At 48.5% G+C, this 22033-nt stretch overlaps 1 protein-coding gene across 1 annotated transcript in view; it reads left to right on the forward strand.

Annotated features, from left to right (window-relative positions):
* The window catches only part of ATCAY (ATCAY kinesin light chain interacting caytaxin), a 47953-nt gene extending 26147 nt beyond the window's left edge, over positions 1-21806 (forward strand). Inside the window, exons 8-13 of the mRNA XM_006135594.3 lie at positions 3035-3121; positions 4633-4731; positions 5095-5130; positions 8256-8291; positions 11163-11195; positions 15809-21806. Coding sequence (XP_006135656.2) covers positions 3035-3121; positions 4633-4731; positions 5095-5130; positions 8256-8291; positions 11163-11195; positions 15809-15818 — 301 coding nt within the window. The 3' untranslated portion in view covers positions 15819-21806. The remainder of the gene's footprint in view (positions 1-3034; positions 3122-4632; positions 4732-5094; positions 5131-8255; positions 8292-11162; positions 11196-15808) is intronic.
* Positions 21807-22033: the final 227 nt, after the last annotated feature.

Below are 22033 nucleotides of genomic sequence, written 5' to 3' on the forward strand. Positions count from 1 at the left end.
GAGCCCTTGAAATAGCTGCCACAACCCTGGGCTGCTGCCAGGCAACGCGGTAGTGGCTGGGCCAGGATCCATGAGACCTGTGCTGTGTTTTCACTCCAAAGCCCCTGGCCAGGCCCGGCCAAAGAGCCTGAAGGGTTCAAAGCAGCACATGGACTGCAGAGCCCGGCTGGTGGATGCTGCGGTGCAGGCAGGGCCTTGGGGAATGGGAGCAGGAAAGGAACCGCCCCAGCCCTCCAGCCTGCTGCAGGGGCAAGACCAGGGAGCTCCCCTCCCAGCCCCACCCGCCTGCAGCCCCGGTGAGCGTCGCTCGGGCCATGGGAGCCAGCTCAGCCTAGCCCAGCCCTGCTCACCAAGCCGGGCAGCAAGTGGCAGCCACTGGCAGCGAGGGCTGGGAGCAGCAGGTGGAGCGCAGTGCGCCCCATGGTGAGAGGAGACTGGGCTCCATCAGGGCTTTATCCCCAGCCCCCACTGGCCAGGGCCAATCATCACCCCTGGGTCCCGACCCAGCACAGCAGCGCGAGGCCCTGAAGATGCGGGGCCCACGGCAACCGCCTTGGCCTAAGGCTGGGCCTGCCTCTGGCCTCAGATAATGCTGGGGGGAGGCTAGACCCCCAGCCCCGCCCCTCCCACCCCAGGCCCCGCCCTTTCCGCGGTTGGAGCCAGCCCATGGCCACGTACCCAAATTCATCAAGCAGCCCTCTGAGGCGGGGAATCCCTCAGTCTCTCCTATTGAAGCTGCCCCACTGTGACTGAATGAACAAGTCTTGGCACAGAGGGCCTGGATCTCCCCCCATTCTCCCTTCGGGAGTGTGTGTGCACTGTCGAGCCATTCTCATGCTATAGAGAGTGGGGCTTCGAGTGCAGATGAAGCAGCAGCAGATACAGCTGAGCCATAGGCCTGGTTGGGATCCATCCCTCCTTGCAACGAGGGGGCAAAATCAGCAGAATTGTGTCATTCCACATCTCCCACAAAGCACCAGGGATGCTCACAGTGACGCACCGGCAAAGCCAGGACGCAGCGCCCAATGGGAACCAGCAGGGGGAGCAGCTCGACCTGCTTCCTCCTCCCACTCACTTGTCATTATTCTTGATTATCGTATTCACGCTTTGCAGTCTGCCTGGAGTGACTATGTACAAAGACACAGATGCAGCATCAGCCAACCAAGGAAAACACCAGATTGTTTCCACATTAGACTTTGACGCTGTGTTGTCCCTTCTGTCGGTTATATTGCACGGCACATACAATAAAAACAAGCACATGGGACTCGGCACAGCAAGCGAGACAGACATGGGTCAACATCAATTTGAGGCATAAAGCTAGTAAAGGAACTAAAGAGGATAGGGCTGTTCTAGAGCGATAATTCTTTCTTCCTCTCCCCCGTCTCTCTATGGCTACATCTACACTGGCTTGATTTTCCGGAAATGCTTTTAACGGAAAAGTTTTCCGTTAAAAGTATTTTAGGAAAAAGCGCATCTAGATTGGCAGGATGCTTTTCTGGAAAAGCACTTTTTGCGGAAAAGCATCCATGCCAATCTAGACGCGCTTTTCCGCAAAAAAGCCCCGATCGTCATTTTCGCCATCGGGGCTTTTTTGCGGAAAAGAAATCTCTGCTGTCTACACTGGCCCTTTTCTGGAACAGTTTTCCGGAAAAGGAGTTTTGCCCGAACGGGAGCAGCATCGTTTTTCCGGAAAAGCACTGATGATTTTACATTAGATCGCAAGTGCTTTTCTGGAAATTCAAGCAGCCAGTGTAGACAGTTGGCAAGTTATTCTGGAAAAGCGGCTGATTTTCCGGAATAACTGGCCAGTGTAGACACAGCCTATTTGTATCCCTTGGATACCTACTCATACTTAGACTATAACCACTAAGCCCAGGGTTCTCTCTGTGTTCTGTTCTTGTCCAGCACCTAGCGCAAAGGGGAGATTGATAAGATGTGCATCCGAAGTAGCTTCACTTAAAAAATAATTTCTTAGTCATGGTATTTTAATTTATACGGGAGAAGCCAGGTTCCTTGTCCATCAGCTTAGCTCCTCTGAGGTCAGGCTTCGGGGTGCTGCAGAGAGCAGATCGGTTAGGGTGCCTCCGTTTTCAAGTGGCCATGGCGGGCCGATAAGGAACGCCAGAGAGAACGAGCTGGCATGAGAACGGCTCGATAGCACCCGCGCCAGGGAGGGAAAATCCAGGCCCTCTGCCCCAAGACCTGTTAATTTAGTTTCAGTGGAACAGCTTCAACAGGAGAGCCGGAGGGGTTCCCCACCTCGGAGCAGCCCGTAGCCCGGCAATTAGGGTGCTCCCCTGAGAGGTCCGGGTGCGAATCCCTTCTCCTCCTCCAGCAACATGTTCTCTCACAGCCCGGCTGAGTGTAGTAACCACTGGGCTCAGAGCTACAACGGCCCAGATTCTTGCCAAAACGAGTCGGCGCTTCCAGTCAAGAGAAGGGTTTGCGGCTGCGAATCGTGAGCAGAAGGAGACTCGTGTCTCCTTGAGAGGGGCAGGACACGGCACTTCCCTCTGGTTTCCTTTAGCTTCCAAGGAGCCACCTCAAGCGCTGGCTTTTGGGATGCCCGTTCTGAGGCGTCTGTCTCTCCTCATTCGTTGTATAGAGGGCCCCAAACTCAGGCGCCGGGAATCCCAGTGGTTTTCTAGGCACCTAAAGGCTAGGTGGGCAGCACTTGGTGTCCCCTAAGGCCCTTTGTGTGACAAACCTGTGGCTGTTTTAAGACTAGAACAGATTTTCTTGTTCCTCTCCCAAGCGATAGGGTGGGCGGCCTGTCATTACTGTTTGTCAAACAAGGCCTGGGCAAGGCGCTGAAGAATATACTGTAAGGAACGTGCCCGCCATAGCTAAAGACGGGAGGGCAATGCTCTAGCTGGCCTTTGCCATCACTAACCTATGTGATCCCATGGGCCCATTCTGCCCCGACAGCCGAGTAAACCCCTGAAATCCACAAGGTCCCACCGGGGTGGGGGGACACCAGGAGTTTCGAAGAGGGCTCTGAGTATCTAACCTCTCCCATCTGGCCTTTCCACAGGCTACGAAAAAACCTGAAGGCTTTGATAATCGTGCACCCTTCGTGGTTCATCCGGACAGTGCTGGCTATATCCAGGCCTTTCATCAGGTGAACAAACCCCTCCCACATCCCCTAGTTAGGGTTGTTAACCCTGGCACCAGTCTGTGTGAGAGGGCAGGGTAGGGGCGCCGTGAGGGGTGATTATCCCACATGGCCTGGGCCTAATGCAAGGTTCTCACACCTTCCCCTGAAGCCCCTGGGACTGGACACGATCTCAGAGAGGCCACTAAGCTCGATGGGCCTTGGATCCGATTGAGCCGGGCAAGGCCTGTGCCTCTGTTACCCTACGGAGGCAGCCAGAAAGGGAGGCTGGATTTCTGTGGCAGGATCATCTCTGACTGGGAGGGGGCGGGTGCCCCGACGTGGCTGGAGGAGTTTTTGTTTGTGTCAAATTCTTAGCCCAACTAAAGGAATGACGGGGCCAGATCCTGATTTGGGGCGGGTGCCAAATTCTCTCCCCACAGGAGACAGTGGACGAGCTGGTGCAAGAGTTCTGGTTCTTTGAGAAGTCCCAGATGCCTTATCCCCAGCCTCTCCCAGCAGGGGTCACTGTAGATCAGGGTTGGCAAATGACAGCCTGCAAGGCCACATGTGGCCTGTCGGCCATTTTAACCCAGGCCTCAAGCTCCTGCTGGGGAGTGAGGTCTGGGGCTTGCCGTGCTCCGTGCATGCCGGGGCTTTGTGTGGCTCCTGGATGCAGCAGCATGGCCCCCCTCCAGTTCCTACATGTAGGGGCAACCAGAAGGCTCCATGCATTGATCCCACCCCAAATGGCACCCGCGCAGCTCCCATTGGCTGCAAACCACGGCCAATGGTAGCTGCAAGGGCAGTGCCTGCAGACAGGGCTGCCTGGCCGCATTTCCGTGTAGGAAGCAACTGGAGTAGGGGGACATACTGGCTGCTTCTGGAGCCTAGCCCCTCTCAGCCCCACGCTGTGCCCCAACCCCCTGCCTCAGTCCTGGTGCCCCTCCTGCCCGTGGAACTCCTCAGTCCCAACCCAGAGCATCCTCCTACACCCCAAACTCCTCCTCCCCAGAGCCCGCACCCCCAGCCAGACACCTCATACACACATAATCCAACCCTCGCCTCTCCTCCAAACCCCTTGGTCCCAGCCTGGAGCCCCCTTCTGCACCCCACACCCCTCATCCCCAACCCCACCCAACAGTCCACACCCCCAGCTGGAGCCCTCACCCCAACCCCAATTTTGTGAGCATTCCTGGCCTGCCATACCATTTCCATTTCCATACCCCCATGTGGCTCTCGGGCCAAAAAGTTTGCCCTCCCCTGCTGTCCATGTAAAAACTCATCGGAGAGGCACACCTGGCTCCCCCCTCCCCCCCAGCCATCCTCTCCCAGCAAAAGTTGCCATGCCAAGGGCAGGATTACATTGGGAGCAGGAGACCCCCACTCTAGCTGAGAGTTGTTTTGGGTCCCATCCCAGTGCGTTGACATCAACAGCAAAACATCAGTAGGATCTGGATGCAGGCCCAGAGAGCCACCCGCCTAGGAAGGGGAATGTCGGGATAAGCTCTTCACGGGGGGTGTTCTCTTCCCGCCAGCGTGAAGTTTATCAGTAAGATCCAGTACGTTCACAGTCTGGAAGAGCTGGAGCAGATGATCCCTATGGAGCACGTGCAGATTCCTGACTGCCTCGTGCAGTAAGTATCCCAGTGGCTCTCACCTGAGAACCCTGGTGTGATCCGGCCACCCTTCCCATGGGCCCTTTTCCCCTGGGCTTCGGAGAGGAAGGATGGTCCTGGGATCAAGGTCTGGTCTTCAGGCGGCCTGGCTGCAGTGCCTCATCCGTGCTCCACTCCAAACTCATTGCTTGGCCCTGGGCAAAACCTCCCCTCTCTGCACGTGGCGTGGCCCCATTCCGGCGGGCAGGAAACATGAGAGCGCGAGCGCGTTAACTCTGTGTCCGCTGGAGCCGGGACTTGCCCCAAGCTCTGTGGCCTTCAGGGCGAAGGCTGCGTTTTCCTGATGGCGACTTGTAAAGGCATCTGTCTGGTTTGTTGCAGGTACGAAGAAGAGAGAATCAAAGCCAGGAAAGAAAGGTAAAAAAGTCAGTGGGGTGGGGGGGATGGGGCTTGTAGTGTCCTAAAGCCGGGGTGGGGCCTTTCTTTGGGTCAGAGGCCACTGCGCTTCAAAAAAAATCAGTCGGGGGCCGCACACAAGTGAGAAGGAAAAGAACGTTCCCCATCTTCCCCTCCCACCAGAGCCTAGGGGTCCCAGGCTAGTAGGTTGGGTGTGCTCCAGCCCCACGGTGGGGTAACAGGGGGGCTGGAGCAGCAACACAGGCTCCCCAATGCGGGGGAGAAGCCCTGAGCCTCAGGGGCCAGATCCAGGCAAGCCAGAGACCGTAGGTTCCCCTATCCTAAAGCTTTTCCTCTTCAAGCAGTTCCTAGAAGCAGACGGCATGTTCCGCCCCCCTCCGACGGGCTCCTAGGCAGAGATGCAGCCAGGCAGCTCAGTTACAGCCAGTACATTCTGCCTTCCTGATAACGCAGCCAGGCTGTCTGCTCTGTACTTGTGTGAAGCTTGCCAACGGCCTAGGGATTTTCCCTCCGGTTAGCTAGCTTCAGTTCACCATGCACCTTTGTCTTTAGTGAAGATACTCCTAGGGTTGCCAAGTGTCCAGTTTTTGCCCAGAAGTCCAGTATTTGTGGCTTCTGTCCAGAAAAAAAACAGAAAATATTTTGTTTTTCTCGGACGGAAGGCCGGCGGGCACTTTCTTCCCCTGCCACGTCTGTCAGGGGCAGAGGGAAGAGGGGAACATGGGGATTTAAAGGCGCAGTGCCTTTTTTTCTTCTTCTTCTTTTTTGCTCAACAACTTTGGTTCCATTTTTTTTTTTTTTTTTTTTTGCTCAACCCATTTTTTTCCTGCCACGTTCGATATTTTGTGTGAAAGTATCTGGCGCCCCTCCATACTCCCCTGTGGTAAATCGGGGATCTGGATGCAGGACAATAGGAAAAACCTGTCCCCCACAGCAACACTGCGCAGAAACCGTCCTCCCCACCCCCAGAATAAACCTGCAGTGAAATAACTGAGCCTGATTCTCATTTCAGCAAAAGGCTTGTCTCCATGCAAGCCACCCTGTTCAATGGACCCTTCTCAGTGAAGGCGCTAGTGAAAAAGGGACCAATATTTGGAAATACATGTGGCTATGTACTTAAATAAAAACCAATTTACCTCTCTTGGGGCCTTGCCTGCCCAAAAAATTCACTGTCCTGCTAGGGGTTCATCAACACCCGCCCACCCCACCTCTAGTGTTGATGCAGATTGGTATGTCTTTCTGGGTGTCTGGCTGGTGAGTCTTGCCCACATGCTCAGGGTTTAGCTGATCGCCATATTTGGGGTCTGGAAGGACTTTTCCTCCAGGGTAGATTGGCAGAGGCCCTGGAGGTTTTTCGCCTTCCTCTGTAGCATTGGGCACAGATCACAGCTGAAGGACTCTCTGCATGTTGGGGCCTTCAAAGTATTTGAAGGCTTCCACATCTGAGACATAGGTGAGAGGATTATTCTAAGAGGGGTGGGCGAGATTCTGTGGCCTGCACTGTGCAGGGGGTCAGACTAGATGATCATAATGGTCCCTTCTGACCTTAAAGTCTATGAGTCTATGAGTCTATGAGTATGAAAGTTGCTTATACCAGTATAGCTTATTCCTGAACAGGACGGGGAATAGGCTGCATCGGTGCAAAGCACCTTTATAACTCGTGCAATCATGTCCACGCCAATGGCACGTCTACACTGCAGGTCGAGTTAAGCTATGCCACTTCAGCTGTGTTATTTGCGGCTGAAGTCCAACTCGCTTAACTTGGCTTCGGACGCTGCCTACACAGCAGGACTGCAAAGGAAGACCGCTCCTTTGACTTCCTGTATTCCTCGTGAAATGAGGGGTCCGGAAGTCCAAGTAAGAAGCCCATTCTTTCGAAATTATTTCAAAATATCAGGCTTGCTGTGTAGACGCGCACTCTGTTATTTCGAAATAGGCGCGTAGTGAAGACATAGCTTCAGGTTGCACAATTCTACCTATTTTGGTTAAAAAAAAAATCACACACACACCCCCGCCATCAATATCATTATACTAGTGCAAAACCCGTGTGCAGACCAGGCCTATGGGTCAGATCCAGCCAGCCCTGCATTTCTCTGCATTGAGTTCTGGCTCCATTAAAATCAGTGGCAAAACTCCCAGGGATATGGCTTCACCCAGGGGATAAGATGCTACTCCACAGAAATAAGGTTGCCAGACTCTAGCTCAGGGGTGAGCAAAAGGGCCTCCACAGTCTGGATTCAGCCCGCCAAGGGGGTTGATCCGTCCCGCAGAGGCCCTGCCACTCCCCTGCCCCTAGGCCAATTAGGATCTGGAGGCGGGGGAAGCAAACGAAATTTCCTCCACCCTGCTAGGAGCATGCCACACTTTAAAGTGCTGCATGCTCCTGGCAGGGCAGGAGGAGACTTCACGCGCTCCCCCGCCCCCAAGCTCTGATTGGCCAGGGGCATGGGTGCTTAGTGGAAAGGGGAGGGGGCAAAGGGGCTCCCTCACCCCCAAACCAATCATGGTCTGTGGGTGGGAAAGCCCGGGCCTGGGGCCACTTCAAACATTTTTGAAGCGGCCCCCGGCCAAAAATTATTTCCCACTCCTGCTCTAGCTCCAAGTTATTAGAAATAATGGGTGCAATATTCCTTTAAGGGTTCCAGATGATCAAACGAGAAAAAAAAAAAGATCATCTACAGTTCAAGGACAGCCACTAACATGAAATTAGAGCAGGCAACAGTCCCAAAGGGCTAGTCACAGGAGAAAAGAGGACTCACTCGAGTAACAGCTGCAAGATCAGGACCATCATGAGCAAAATAGGTCCATAGCACTTCTCATCTCCACGCCAGAAAGGCAAGACGGGTCTGAAATACGCAGGAAGACACGGAATCTCCGTATTTTAATAGATTCATCGATTAGAGGCCAAACGGAACCATTTTCATCGTCTGGTTTGTCCTCCTGCATAAACAGAGGTCAGAGAACCTCTCCGATTAGTTTCTGCATCAAGTCAAATCACGTTGGGTGGAGCTACAGCATCTGGTTCAGAACGAGGCCCAGTTTTGATTGCGACGGAGAATCCAGCACAGCCCTTCCACCCTGGCTGCTCCGATTTGGTAGATTTCAACTATATTTTCTCATTACAGGGCAGAGGAGAAACAAGACCTGGCAGAGAAAGAAAGGTAAAGGCCGTGAAGTGGTGGGTGAGCGGCACGCACTTACAAAATGACTCTGGATCCCGTCCCTGCCTTATTATTACCAGTTCTGTTCCACTGAAAACAGTTCACCCTGTTGCCAAGAGCGGTTGAAAACACCGTGATGAAAGCCAAGGGGGACAAATGTAGCTAGCAAATCAGCCAGATCTTCAGAAGGAAAAGGAAGGGAAACGTTACATTTGGCCGGAACTTGGCATCACCAGCTCTGCCCCCGTGCATGTCATGCTTCCAGTGTGTTTATGGCCCACGGTGAAAGGGCAGCATGTTAAATTGCAAGTCCCTCCTGAGTCATGGAAGCAGAGCGCTCTGCCCTGGATAAATCCTGTGACTCACCCAGGGACGCACCTACCAAAGGATGTGAAACCAGAGGCAGAGGGACAAGAGAAGATTTAGGGTTGCCAGGAGACAAGAGAAGATTTAGGGTTGCCAGCCTTTTCATTTCTGAAAACTAGCCCCAGTGCAGGAGCACCCAAACCTCCTCCCACCCTTGCCTCGACTCTTCTCCTGAAGCCCCGCCCCTACTCTGCCTCTTCTCCTGAGGCCCCACCCCAACTCTCCCGCTTCCCCTGAAGCCCCGCCCCTACTCTGCCTCTTCCCCTGAGGCCCCGCCCCAACTCTCCCGCTTCCCCTGAAGCCCCACCCCTACTCTGCCTCTTCCCCTGAGGCCCCGCCCCTACTCCCCCCCTTCCCCTGAAGCCCCGCCCCCTGCTTTGAATTTCAGCCCCGCCTTGGGATCAGGACAGCCAAGCTCAGGACTTCAGCACCTGCTGGGGCTCAGGGGTTCCTCCCAGGGCTGCGGCACCATATTTCAAATTGTCTGGGGCTCCTGGACATGAGCTCCATGGACCCATGCGTTAGTCCACCAGTGGCCCTCACCTGGTTAGGGTGCTCCCAGAAGCCTCCTCCAGCTGCAGGAAATGCAGTAGCTGCTGCCTTCAGAGCCCAGTGAGTAGGCAATTCTGCAACTCCCCCTACACCAGCTTTGGGACCCTCCAAACCCCCCTTTTGGATCAGGGCTCCCACGGTTACAACACCCCGGAGTCTCAGATGGAAATATCTGAAATCATGAGCCTAGCCAATGTTAAGAGCCTATGACCGTGAAATGGACCCAAGTGAATGTGAATTTGGTAGGGGCCTACCTAGATTGAACAAAGAGATGAGAACTTTACAAAGCTTTACGGCTTCATAGCCATTTCAGCCCCTTTTTCGAGTACGATTTAATTCCTTACGTCTGCCTGGGACTTTGTCTTTGTGCACACTTTTAATAATGAGGTGCTAAAAGCCAGCTCCCTTACTCGTGTCTGGCCCCCCAAGCTGGGTGTGGGCATGAGCCTAGGAGTGGAGCCCCAAGTCAGGGAGCTGCGACCCCAAGCGTGGGGTAAGAGAGTGGCAGCCGGGCCCATGGGGAGCAGGAGCTGGACCACAACCAGGACCAGAGAGGGCCAGCTGGGACCCCAGACGCAGGGGGTGGCTGGCTGGCAGCCAGGACTCCAGGTGCAGAGGAAGGGGGCTGCAGAGTCACGGCTAAACCCTGGGGGTGCTATAGCCCCCCCTACTCACCCTCAGCTCCCATGCCTGTGTTTCAGAGTGGGGCAGCTGATGGGTATCTCTCTGACTGTCACGCTCAGAAACTGTCAGCTGGCACTTTGGGGAATGACCTTAAAACACAGCTGGGTGGCTGCCAGGAATTCTGGAATGGTCCAAATTAGGAAACATTCTAAGCTTGGCGCCAGGCCTTGCTGAGTGACCTGTGGTCCAACTCCTGATCTAGAGAATGCCACCTTCTCGGTACTGTGACTGTACAAGGACTATGCGGCTCAGCTTGGTCTCGCTCCGTTATTGGTTTTCATCATCTCTGGCCGTGCTCTTCGGCTTCCTACAGCTGGCAACACTAGGGGTGTATCTAAACTACATGGCTCCATCGATGAAGCCATGTAGATTAGGCTGATCGGCAAAGGGAAATGAAGCCGCGATTTAAATAACCGCGGCTTCATTTAAATTTAAATGGCTGCCGCCCTGAGCCGACAAACAGCTGATCAGCTGTTTGTCAGCTCAGCGTGCTAGTCTGGACACTCCCGCACCGGCCTGAAAGCCCTTTATCGACCTCCCCGTTATGCCTCGTAGGATGAGGTTTACCAGGGAGGTCGTTAAAGGGCTTTCATGTCGTCAGGGGAGCGTCCAGACTAGTGCGCTGAGCCAACAAACAGCTGATCAGCTGTTTGTCGGCTCAGCACGGCAGCCATTTACATTTAAATGAAGCTGCGATTATTTAAATCGCGGCTTCATTTCCCTTTGCCGAACAAACAGATCTACATGGCTCCGTCGACGGAGCCGTGTAGTTTAGACGTATCCTGGGTGCTCAGGGAAGGGAGCCAGCGAATCACAATGTCACTCGGAGGGGTCTCCTGACGTTGTGCCGCCATGTTTATATCTGCGGTAGCGTCACGGCAAGAGAAAGGGACATGTTCCGCTGCCAGGGCAAGCCGGGTAACTCCTTTGACCTCATGGAGGCCCCTCGAAGCCGAGTCGGATCCTCCGTCGTCACATGTGAATGCAAAGCAATGGCAAATGTCAGACTGCTCCATGACCTCATGACTACTTTGGCTCCAACTCGATTTAACACGGTCTTTCCTTTGCGCTCCCTCCTCCTGGCTGCGGAGGGGAAAGGTTGGTTGTCCCAGTTGTTCTCCCCCCGGTGTGAGCTCAGACCTAGGAGACGCCCCAGGGGCTGGCTGTGTTGTGCCAAAGACCCACATGGGACTCTAGGGCCGTAGGTTGAGGACGACGGGCGTGCAATGCAGAGTTGCTTTTTCACTGTGATGTTTGTCTCCCGAGCAGGCCTGTGCTGCCGAGGGAGGACCAGGAAACCAGGTGGGAACGAAAATCTGTTTCTAATTCAGAATTTAAAATGTGTTTGCATTCTTTCGGCTGGGCAGTGATCCTGCTTTGCATGCCTACCACCAAATGCTCTAATTCCACTGCTTACAGACGTATAGGGGCTGCCAGATTGGAGCCGATCCAAGGGCCATATAGCCCAGTGTCCTGTCTCTGACGGTGGCCAGGGTCAAATGCTTCGAAGGAAGGTGCAAGCAAACAATTGGGGACTAATCTGCCATCCACAGAAGGCTCACCCTGAGCTGTAATTGTTGGCGTATGCCCTGAAGGACAAGGTTTAAAATCCCTTCCAAAATCGTTCTTGCCATTAACTGTGACATCAGCAGGAATACAGAGACCTTGGCGCTAGTCTGGGTCTAGCTGAAATAGCAGACCTGTCCTCTTGGGATTAAGCTGATATTCACCACGCATGACTGGTGCCAGGTCTACACTCAAAAGTTAAGTCAACCCAGCTGTGTCATCCAGGGATGTGAGAAATCCACACGCTTCAGGGTGTGTCTAGGCTACAGGGTTTTTTCAAAAAAAGTGGCCTTTTTTCAAAAAAAACTTCCCCTGCGTCTAGACTGCTGCCATGTTCTTTCGAAAGTAAATCGAAAGAACGCGGCGGTTTTTTCAATCGTGGAAAACCTCATTTTACGAGAAATAACACCTTTTTTTTTTCAAAAGTGCTCTTTTGGAAAAAGGTGTTATTGAACGCAAACTGTGCTTTTTCGAAAGACAGCATCCAGACTGCCTGGGTGCTCTCTTTCGAAAAAACGGCTCACTTTTTCAAAAGTACTGCTTGTAGTCTAGACGCTCTCTTTCGAAAGAGGCTTGTAGTCAAGACGTACCCTGAGTGAGGGAGATAAGCCAACCAGTGTAGCCAGCATGTGGTCCATGGGAGAATTCTCCTGTTACCCTAGCAACCGCCTCTTGGGCAGATGGACTCCTTACAGCAGTGGGAGGACTCTTCCCATCGGTGTATCAGTGGTGTCTCATGCAGGTGTTTTAGTGGCACGAGTGTCTCGTGGATGGTGTTGAATAGCAAAAAAAGGTGTACCTATTTGGAAGGGTTTCGAGTTAGCAAATCCCCAAGTGGCGGCGTGTAGACACTGTGCTCCAAACGATCGCTCGCTGTAAAAAAGTATGAATTATGAGACTCAAAAAGTGCGAGGAACAAGGGAGCTTTTTATCTGCTCTTGCCCCATTACCAAAGCGCAGGTGGGCTTTTAGGTGCGTTGCGTATCTGTGGGACCCCAAGAAGTTGCCTGCACTGATTATGCTTAAGGGCTGGCCATCAGGAATTACAGTAACTAATTAGAAATGCTCATTAACACCAGGGTAACAGGCCAAAGGAAACAAACATCCACCCCTAAAAGGCTAGTGGTCTACACGCGTAATATTTACAAAGTTTCAGCAGAGTCGCCAAGTAAGGGAAAGTCTACACTTGCTCCCTATCTTGAGATAGGGATGCAAATGTAGTGTACCGAAATTGCTAATGAAGCAGGGATTTAAATATCCCACGCTTCATTAGCAAAATCTCGCCCGGCACGCTAGTTCGAATCGCAGCTGATTCGAACCAGGAAGTGCGTGCCGGGACGCGTTAGTTTGAACCAAAGTCCCTTGGTTCGAACTAATGTTACTCCTCATTTTTTGAACTAACGTTATTCCTCTTTTTTTGAGGAGTAACGTTAGTTTGAACCAAGGGCTTTGGTTCAGACTAACACATCCTGGCGTGCACTTCCTGGTTCGAATCAACTGCAATTCAAACTAGCATGCCGGGTGAGATCTTGCTAATGAAGCATGGGATATTTAAATCCCTGCTTCATTAGCAATTTCGGTACACTCCATTTGCATCCCTATCTCGAGATAGGGAGCAAGTGTAGTCGTACCCTAACGGTGTGCCTACACAGCAAAGCTATTCCAAAATAACTATGCGAGTGTCTATACAGCAATTCCGTTATTTCGAAATAATTTTGAAATAACAGATGGCTTTTTCCGACTTCTGTAAACCTCATTCTATGAGGAATAACGCCTATTCCGAAATAGCTATTTCGAAAATAAGGCCTGTATAGATGCTCCACTTCTGCTATTTCAAAATAGCCCCTTCCCTAGGAAATTCTAAGTTATTCCTCCTGGGGCGCTAAATTGAGATAGCACGTCTACATTAGGGAAGCCTGCCTTGGACTAATTTTGAGGCTTCCCTGCAGTGTAGACATGCTATTTCAGAATAACTAGTGCAGTTTAGACATAGCCTCACTTTAAAAACAATGTGTGGTCCTGTGGCAAAAATATATGTAGGATCATGAGCTTTCATGAGTAGAACCCACTTCGTCAAATGAGATTCATCTGAGGAAGTGGGTTTCAGTCACGAAAGCTCATGATCCTATATATTTTTTGTTAGTCTCACAGGGTACATCTAGACTACCGCGTTTTGTCGACGGAAGTTTTGTCGACAGATACTGTCGACAAAACTTCCGTCGACAAAGAGCGTCCAGACACATTGAGTTCTGTCGACAAAGCAAGCTGCTTTGTCGACAGAACTCCGTAGTCTGGACGCAATGTTACAGGCAATAACACCTTCTGTCGACAGAGTTCTGTCAACAGAAGGTGTTATGCCTCGTAAAATGAGGTATACCAGCATCGACAAAACTGCTGAGTTCTGTCGACGTTATGTCGACAGAACTCAGCAGTAGTGTAGACGCTGGTATAGTTTTGTCGACAAAAGTCCACTTTTGTCGACAAAACTAGGTAGTCTAGACACACCCTTAGGGTATGTCTACACTTGCACCCTCTTTCGAGAGAGGGATGCAAATGAAGACATTCGAAATTGCAAATGAAGCCGAGATTTAAATATCCCATGCTTCGTTTGCATATTCGCATTATGGTGCTATTTCAAAATAGCGCTGTTTTGAAATAACAGACGCTGTTAAGATGTGGTTATTTCGAGAGAAAACCCTTCTCTCGAAATAACCCTTATTCCTCATACAATGAGGTTTACCGGGTATTTCAAGAGAAGGGTTTTCTCTCAAAATAACCGCGTCTTAACAGCGTCTGTTATTTCGAAAGAGCGCCAAAACGCGAATATGCAAATGAAGCGCAAGATATGTAAATTCTGGCTTTAATTGCAATTTCAAATATCTTCATTTGCATCCCTCTCTCAAAAGAAAGTGCAAGTGTAGACATACCCTTAAGGTGACACTGGACTATTCATAGTTTCAAGAGTGTAGTTGCTGAGATTTTCAGTGCGTGAAGCCGAGATGGGGAAACGCAGGCCCGGGGCCCGGATGCAGCTGATCCCGAGGCTCAGGGCCCGACTCATGGTCTCCGCCCAGCATTAGGGAGCCCGCACTGGTGCTCCAGCCCCACTACCCCACCCCCGCTACCTCACCGTGGGACTAGAGCACACAAAATCTACTAGGATGGGCCCACTCCACTCTGGTGTGGAAGGGGAATGTGGGCAGAATGTTTGGGGGCTTTTTTGCCTCTCACTTGTGTGCGGCCCCTGACTGATTCTTCTGTGGGTCAGCAGCCCCTGACCCAAAAAAGGTTCCTTGCTCCTGGCATAAAGGGAATGTATAGATCACAGCACAGAACAGTGTTTCTCATCCAGTGGTACGAGAACGCTTAGGGATACAGGCAGTCCCCGGGTTACATACAAGATAGGGACTGTAGGTTTGTTCTTAAGTTGAATTTGTATGTAAGTCGGAACTGGTACATATTGTAGGGGAAACGCTAGCCAAACATTTCTCCAGAGCTCAGTTTTATTCTCCCACACCTCACTTCCCTCAGTCCTTTATTCTCAAGCTGAGGTGTCTACTGAGAAAAGCCGCTCCGCGTCTCCCTAGTCTGCTGGGGGGCGGGGCGCTACCTTTGTATCTCCCTGGTCTGCTATGGGGAAGCAGCTACTTCAGGGTTGCCTCACCCCGTTTGTAAGTAGGGATCCGATGTAAGTCGGATCCATGTAACCCGGGGCCTGCCTGTACTCAAGAGAAGCCTGGGGGGTACGTCAATACAACTGACATTTGGAGAAAACTGAATTTCTGTTTTAAGTTTTATAGCGCTTTATCATTTTTGTACTTCTTACACCCAAAAATGTCATCGCCCGCCCGGCTACAATTAAGTTGTTTAAACAAATGTGTTGCATCGTAGACAAAAAAATGGTGTGTCTGAAAACTATAGGTATTGGGGGTACTTCTAATTTTTTTTTAAAAGGGGTACTTTATAAAAAAAGGTTAAGAAACACTAGCAGAGAATACCCAGACTTCTCTAAGGGCCACATGAAGGCTGACCATGCCACTCTTCCTCAGATGAATAGGCCATAGCCATCAATGGGATCATGTGTGTGAATAAACGCAACTTGGAACAAGTAAAACTTTGCTGGTTTGGACCCTTAATTCTTATAGTGCCAAATGGCCATTGCCGTTAATAGGCGTCTTGGCAAAGTAATGCTTTCATGCTGTGACCCGCCATGTCTAGTTTGCAGAATTTTATGGAGGGTTAAGCTCGTGCGTATCTTTGGGAGGCTTAGCTGTTTGGCTTTCAAGGCAGAAGATTGATTGCTACCATTTGCTGTCTAAAACTGTCCCTGTCTTTCTCTCCCATCCTAGCATGTCATGAATGGAAATAATGAGGAATGAAGGGAACCAAAGGAGGATGCAGTCTGGCAGTCACCCACTGTAAATGCCCTTCCTGGTATCAGATCTTGTCATCGTCTCATTCCAACTCCTGTAAGATCAAGGCACAGAGATGCAAAGTCCTTTAACGCTTCTGGAAACATTTAATTTCAAGAAAGAATAAACCAACAGCAGCACTTTCGAGGACAAGCTCCAACCTCTGTTTCTAGGCTGGTCTGTGGGGAGAGCTAAGTTGTGCAAATGAATGTTTCTCTCTTAGCACATAAATATCACCCAGAGTCCATTACAGCCACCTGCCCAAAAGAAGAGGTCTATTTTTTTTTATTTATAAACTCCTTCCCTAACTTGCTGCTGGCCAGCACCATGCTGTTTTGCTTTCCTTTGCACATCAGTTTCCACAACATAGCAATTCCAATGGTCAAGGACCTTCATTAACTAACACGGGAACTAGGAAGAGCAACTTTCATCCCTTTCAGATGCAAGTGAATGCTTCTTCCAGTAGACGTTGAATGTCCACCAAGTCTGTCACCGACACATTTCCCCCACCCCTGGCTCTTTCACCTTGAGATGCCCTTGCTGGGCCAACTCGACAGCTAACTCACAGTGAAACTTACCTCTGAGTAAGTACAATGATGTTTAATTTGTCCTATCCCTCTTCATAAGGCTCTCGCAGATGAAAAACTACACTCTGAAAGAAGGCGCCTCTATTTGGATGCCACCTCAGTCAGAATCCTTCTATAAGCACTTTTTCATGGTGTGGTTCAAAGACCGACCTATTCTTAGGAAAGAGCCTTATGAAGTGGAAAGTTTTTCACCCCTCTTCTTTATATAGACGACACTGGACAATCATCCACTCTTTATACCTCCTATTGCAAAAGCAAGCTGCTAATTATTGGAAATGTTCCTACATTCTCTTCCTGGATGGGGAGACCTGTCTGAGCAAAGGGCAAACTGCAGCGTGACCAGCACAAACCCAGGTTGGGAATCATGCAAATATGAAGATGGAGAATTGTATGGTCACTCAGGCGCTCAGCTCTGAAGTGATGCGGACATGAGATCTGGACTTTAACTCACGGTTTGGGATGCAATGAGGATTCTTGAACAGAGCAGAGAAGAATTTTAACAAGCATACAGCTGGCAATGTTATTTGTAAACTCGTCTGAGGCCAGGGTCAGCTTATGCAAACAATCTCACACATGCACAAGGGAAAACCCCCTTATGGATGAGTTCTGCAGCTGAAGAATTATCGGAGAATTAAAATAGTCAAGGGACATTTTATTACTGGTATCCTTGATGGATCTCGTGTACAGGGCCCCCACAGCCCAGCTATTCACTACCATGTGAAATTAATACCACATCTCCCTGCAGGAGGGCAAAACCGGCAAAGCAAGATTTTCTGAACAGCAGAATCAGCTTTCTGTAAAATACAGAGCTTTGCTTTTTATTCTTTCCCTATAATTCACAATGGCAGAGGAGCAGAGAGTATGCTAGCTCGCCAGGCACATTGCAGTGTTTTTTTTAACTTTTCATGTTCTGCATGCTTCTCCTATACTGGGGGCAGAAGGCTTATAATGGGATGCATGTCTCTTCAAATTGTGTATTTATTTAGGGAGCAGACATATGCATGGAAAGAGGAGAACGCATTAGCCATAGAAGCAGAGGATCCTGATGCTCTGTTTTGCAGCCATGTTAAAAAGTAGTAACAATTCATTTGCTGAGAACTCATCTATCTACTTGACTTCCTGGAAATTTCACTCTTAGCCAATTGCTAGCCATGGAGATGGGATTTCTGTGTTACAAGCAAAAGAACACAGCACGTCAGTTTTTTTGGCATTTGAGTTTATGCTAAATAAGACAAAAAAAATATTCTGCACTAAAATTTCCAAAAACTCGGCAGTCACTTAGTTTCAAGGCAAGAAGCAGTCATCAGAATTTCTAGACTATGTCAAGGTTAATCTGATCCACAAAGCCATCTGTGCACTCACAAACATTGATCCAAAACCCATTGGAGTCCCTAAAAACACTCCCTCGGACATCAAAGAACTTTTGGAATAATCTCAGAATAAATCAGTACAGATCTTACTGTGGTACAAAAGATGTGAATTCCCTCTTCCCGTTAGAAATTCACGGGCCTAGAATTTTGTTTTCATTCTGAGAACATATTTCAGTGGAAGTCAAAAGTGCAATAAACTCTATAAATTCTGGAGACCAGAAGGGAATTGTAAAGTCACTTTGGCGGAACACTAAAGAGATGTTTGAAAGCCAAACCCCAAAACCTCTAGCACATCTGCAGTAGCTTAACACTTCAGCGAAAATGTTCACAACATCCTAATCTGTGAAATAACACTATTCTGGTACACATTCTGCTGGGGGGGAAACCAACACAGATTTATCTTCAGTCTTGGGACCTTGAGAACTAAAATACTGATTGTGAATAGCAATCTCAATAGGTGAACTTTTTAAAGGAAAAATACTGGACGCCATCATATGCAGCATTAGCAGAGAAGCCACACAAAGGATGGACCTAGAGGCTGAAGTACAGTATTAGTATCTTTCGAGGCAGGTCCTCCAAAATGGGGCTGACGTTTCAGGATATTAAAATGCACATCATCTATTTCGTATGCACATACAGGAAAGGAACATACATTGAAATGGAGAACATCAACTTGAATTTTGTAAAATGAACTAATTTTTCAAAAATGACACTCTGTGATAGAGCATTCTTTAAACGGGATATTACAGAGGTTTTAAAATATGTGTCAAGAGATTTTCTGCTTCCAAGTGGATGTCTATAAGGATCTATTCAATATGAATAAAACTGACTGTACAGGAGAAAAAGTGAAACCGATGATACACAAGGTGCTGTCAAATACGCCAAATAAACTGAAAAAATTGACAAAAAAATATCGACAGCATCTTTCAGTTGCAGTGATTTTAGGTTATTGCTTGTAAACATTGTGGCTACAAAAGTCTGAGATGGAAATGTGCCGTTCAAGTTGTCAGTGTCCCTTTAACGAGATCTGTGGCCTCATATCAAAAGACTGGTATTCACGGCCGTGTGAAATTTTAAAATGTTGGTTATCCATCAATAAAATATAAGATCCATAGACTGTAAACATTTCAACACAAAATGGGCACCATTCATTTTACAGAAAGAGCATAATGGGCTGGATTCGACAACAGAAAGCCTCAGTGAATTTCAAAAAGGGTGGGCTTTGGTTCTCCAAAAGAGAGAATTGGAAAGGCAAGCAAAGTCCCAGAGAATGCAGGGATCCGGTATAACCGCCCAGGCCTGGAGCTGTCAACCAGTTGTTTAAAAACAACCGCAAAATATATGAAAGTAATAACACTTCACGAAGTGCCGTTATGCAAGACAGCCGTACTTCTGAGGTACTTGAAGCCATTTAACATACTTGAGCCTCATAGCATAGCTGAGATGTGCAGGTATCAGCTATAAGACGATTGCCACATGGTATCGTTTCATGCCCTGTCAGAAATCGGGTAGCATTACTCACGCGCTGCTGTTGTTGTTAATGATGTCATTAGAAGCCTTTGGTGTGTTTATATCCTGGCATCTTGCTAAAGCTCCACTCTTACTCGATGGATGGAGAAATCTATTAATTTTAATCACGATATTACTTTCCAAGACAAAAAGGTTACACATGGCGACGATGCAGAATACAAACAGAAAAGAGGATTGGGGATTTTCTTGCCATTGACTTAGACCCGACAGTGATGACTTCAATGCCTTGTCTATACTAAAAAGGATTCAACAGTATAGCTATTCTGCTACAAAAAAAACCAAGTGTTTCTGCCGGGGGGTTTTCAGTTCCCCTAACAAAGTCACCTAGACCAGCAGAAGCCCCAAATGACAGTATGGATATGTCTACACTGCACGGCTATTTTGAAATAAGCTATTCCAGAATAATTCTTCCGAAATAGCTTATTTCGAAATAAGACATCTACACTGCAGGGAAGCCTCAAAATTAGTTCGAGGCAGGATTCCCTAATGTAGACATGCTATCTCAATTTAGAGCCCCAGGAGGAACTGGGAAGGAATAACTTAGAATGGCCCCGGGGAGAGGCTATTTCAAAATAGCAATTGTGGAGTGTCTACACACGCCTTATTTCATAATAGCTATTTCGGAAAAGGCGTTATTCCTCGTAGAATGAGCTTTACAGATTTCAGAATAAGCCGTCCATTATTTCAAAATTATTTCGAAATAATGGAATATCTGTGTAGACGTTTGCATTGTTATTTCGAAATAACGGTGCAGTATAGGTGTACCCTCAAACTGCATGTGCATTAGGGCATTTGCCAGTATAAAAATATCACAATTGCTAGGCCAGAAAAGTTTCTAGTGTAGACCTGGCCTTATTCCTGCCTAAAGACCACTCTGTGTGATTTCAAATAGCAGGCGTTCTCAAACACATTTTCCTGAGGAAGGCAACTCCTGGACTCCACCACTGATGTGAATTGGTCAGTTCACATATTGAGTCTATCCACAGCAACATTTTTGATGGAGGGGAAAAGTTTATTTTACATTTGTGACACCCCCTTCAGAAATAACACCAAGGTATTCCCCTCACAGCTGTTGGTGGCTGCATTCTACCATCCATGTCATAAAAAACCCAACCCACATAATCAGATTTTGGCCTTTATATGGAAACAGTTAAAGAGCAGAGTTTAAAACATCCTAATTCAAGCTATGTCTCTGCTACAGAGTTTTTGCTGAAAAACGGCCATTTTTCCACAAAAACTCACCAAGCGTCCACACCTCAAGCAGAGAGGGGGTTTTGCACAATAATTATTCCTCTTTCTATGAGGAATAACTCCTTTTTGCAGGGAGGAGGGGAACTGACTCTTTTTGCACAAAAAACCCGCTTTTTCAATGCGCTTTTGCAGCGTGGATGCGCTCTTGCGCCAGACGTTTTTGCAGAAGTTCTCTTCCACAAAAAGCTTCTTGAGCAAAAAGCCTGCAGTGTAGACATAGCTTGTGTCCAGTGTAGAAGTGCATGCTCCCTAAAGGGCCGATCCAAAGTCCCTGGGAATCTTTCCTTTGTCTTCAATGGGATTTGAATCAGGGTCATCGTGAAGGAAACTTGTTTGCTCATTTTACATTCCGTGATTTTTCTCCAATCGATTTCTTATTCTGCGGTATTCTACTGACAGACCAAGGAAAGCTATAGACTGAGGTAGACCATCCATCTGAACTGCAGATATTTTTTTCAGGGCTAAGCAGCAGGCAGCGGGGTTATGCAAACTACTGTGTGCTGGCATTGTGAGAATGTGTTGAAATTTAGGTCTGGCCAAGGGTTTCGTTTTGGTGCACCCGACACAGGAAATGAAATGGATAGAGTCTGTGATCTCATCAAGTGTGAAAAGTAATTCAATGTCTTCTCTACAGTACTGTGTAAAATCTGAGTCCATTGAACGTATACCTCATGGCAATTGTTTCCATCTGTTTTTTCCCAAAGACTCTTTGCTTATAGATGTGTCTACATATTGGTAGGGGAAAACAATATTTCTAAGTGTTAACGTTCTTAAAAGCAACACTCCTCTATTTCATCTTCCTGGCTGGAAAACAGAACAGAGTTAATACAAGAATGATTGCTGTAAACTGATATTGGCTCAACAGCAGGAAAAATATACAGGCAAGATTGCTTTTAAAAAAATGTGGATTCACTTTTTCTTTTGTATTTTCATACTGTCTGGCAATCCGAAATAGAGCATGCTACTGTTAAAGTGAATTTTGAAGTCACTATAAGAAGGGAATATAATCTCAGTTTTCTTCCTTTGCAGTAGGCACTCCAGCCCATACCTACATGTAAAAATGTGTGAAACTTGTCATTTTTCTAAAGTGTTTGTATGTTGGTGGTTTATGCTAGAAGATATAGATTATTGTTAACAATGTATTATTTTTTGCTTTATATTATGCCATACAAAACTGGATATTTAATTAAAATCAGAATGACCCTTAAACAAAAATGCCTCGCCTACATTTTGTGTGCATCTAGTTTCACTGCCAGATGAAATTAAATATTGCCTTAAATATAAAACCAGATGAAAAAAATCTTCATTTCTTTAGATTAAGGACCATTTCCTCCTCTAAAACAAGTCAGAAAGGCTATGTCTAGACTGCAGGCTTCTTTCGAAAGAGGCTCTTTCGAAAGCATCTTTCGAAAGAGCCTCTTTCG

The sequence above is a fragment of the Pelodiscus sinensis genome, chromosome 19 (assembly GCF_049634645.1).
Source record: "Pelodiscus sinensis isolate JC-2024 chromosome 19, ASM4963464v1, whole genome shotgun sequence".
NCBI classification, from domain to species: domain Eukaryota; kingdom Metazoa; phylum Chordata; order Testudines; family Trionychidae; genus Pelodiscus; species Pelodiscus sinensis.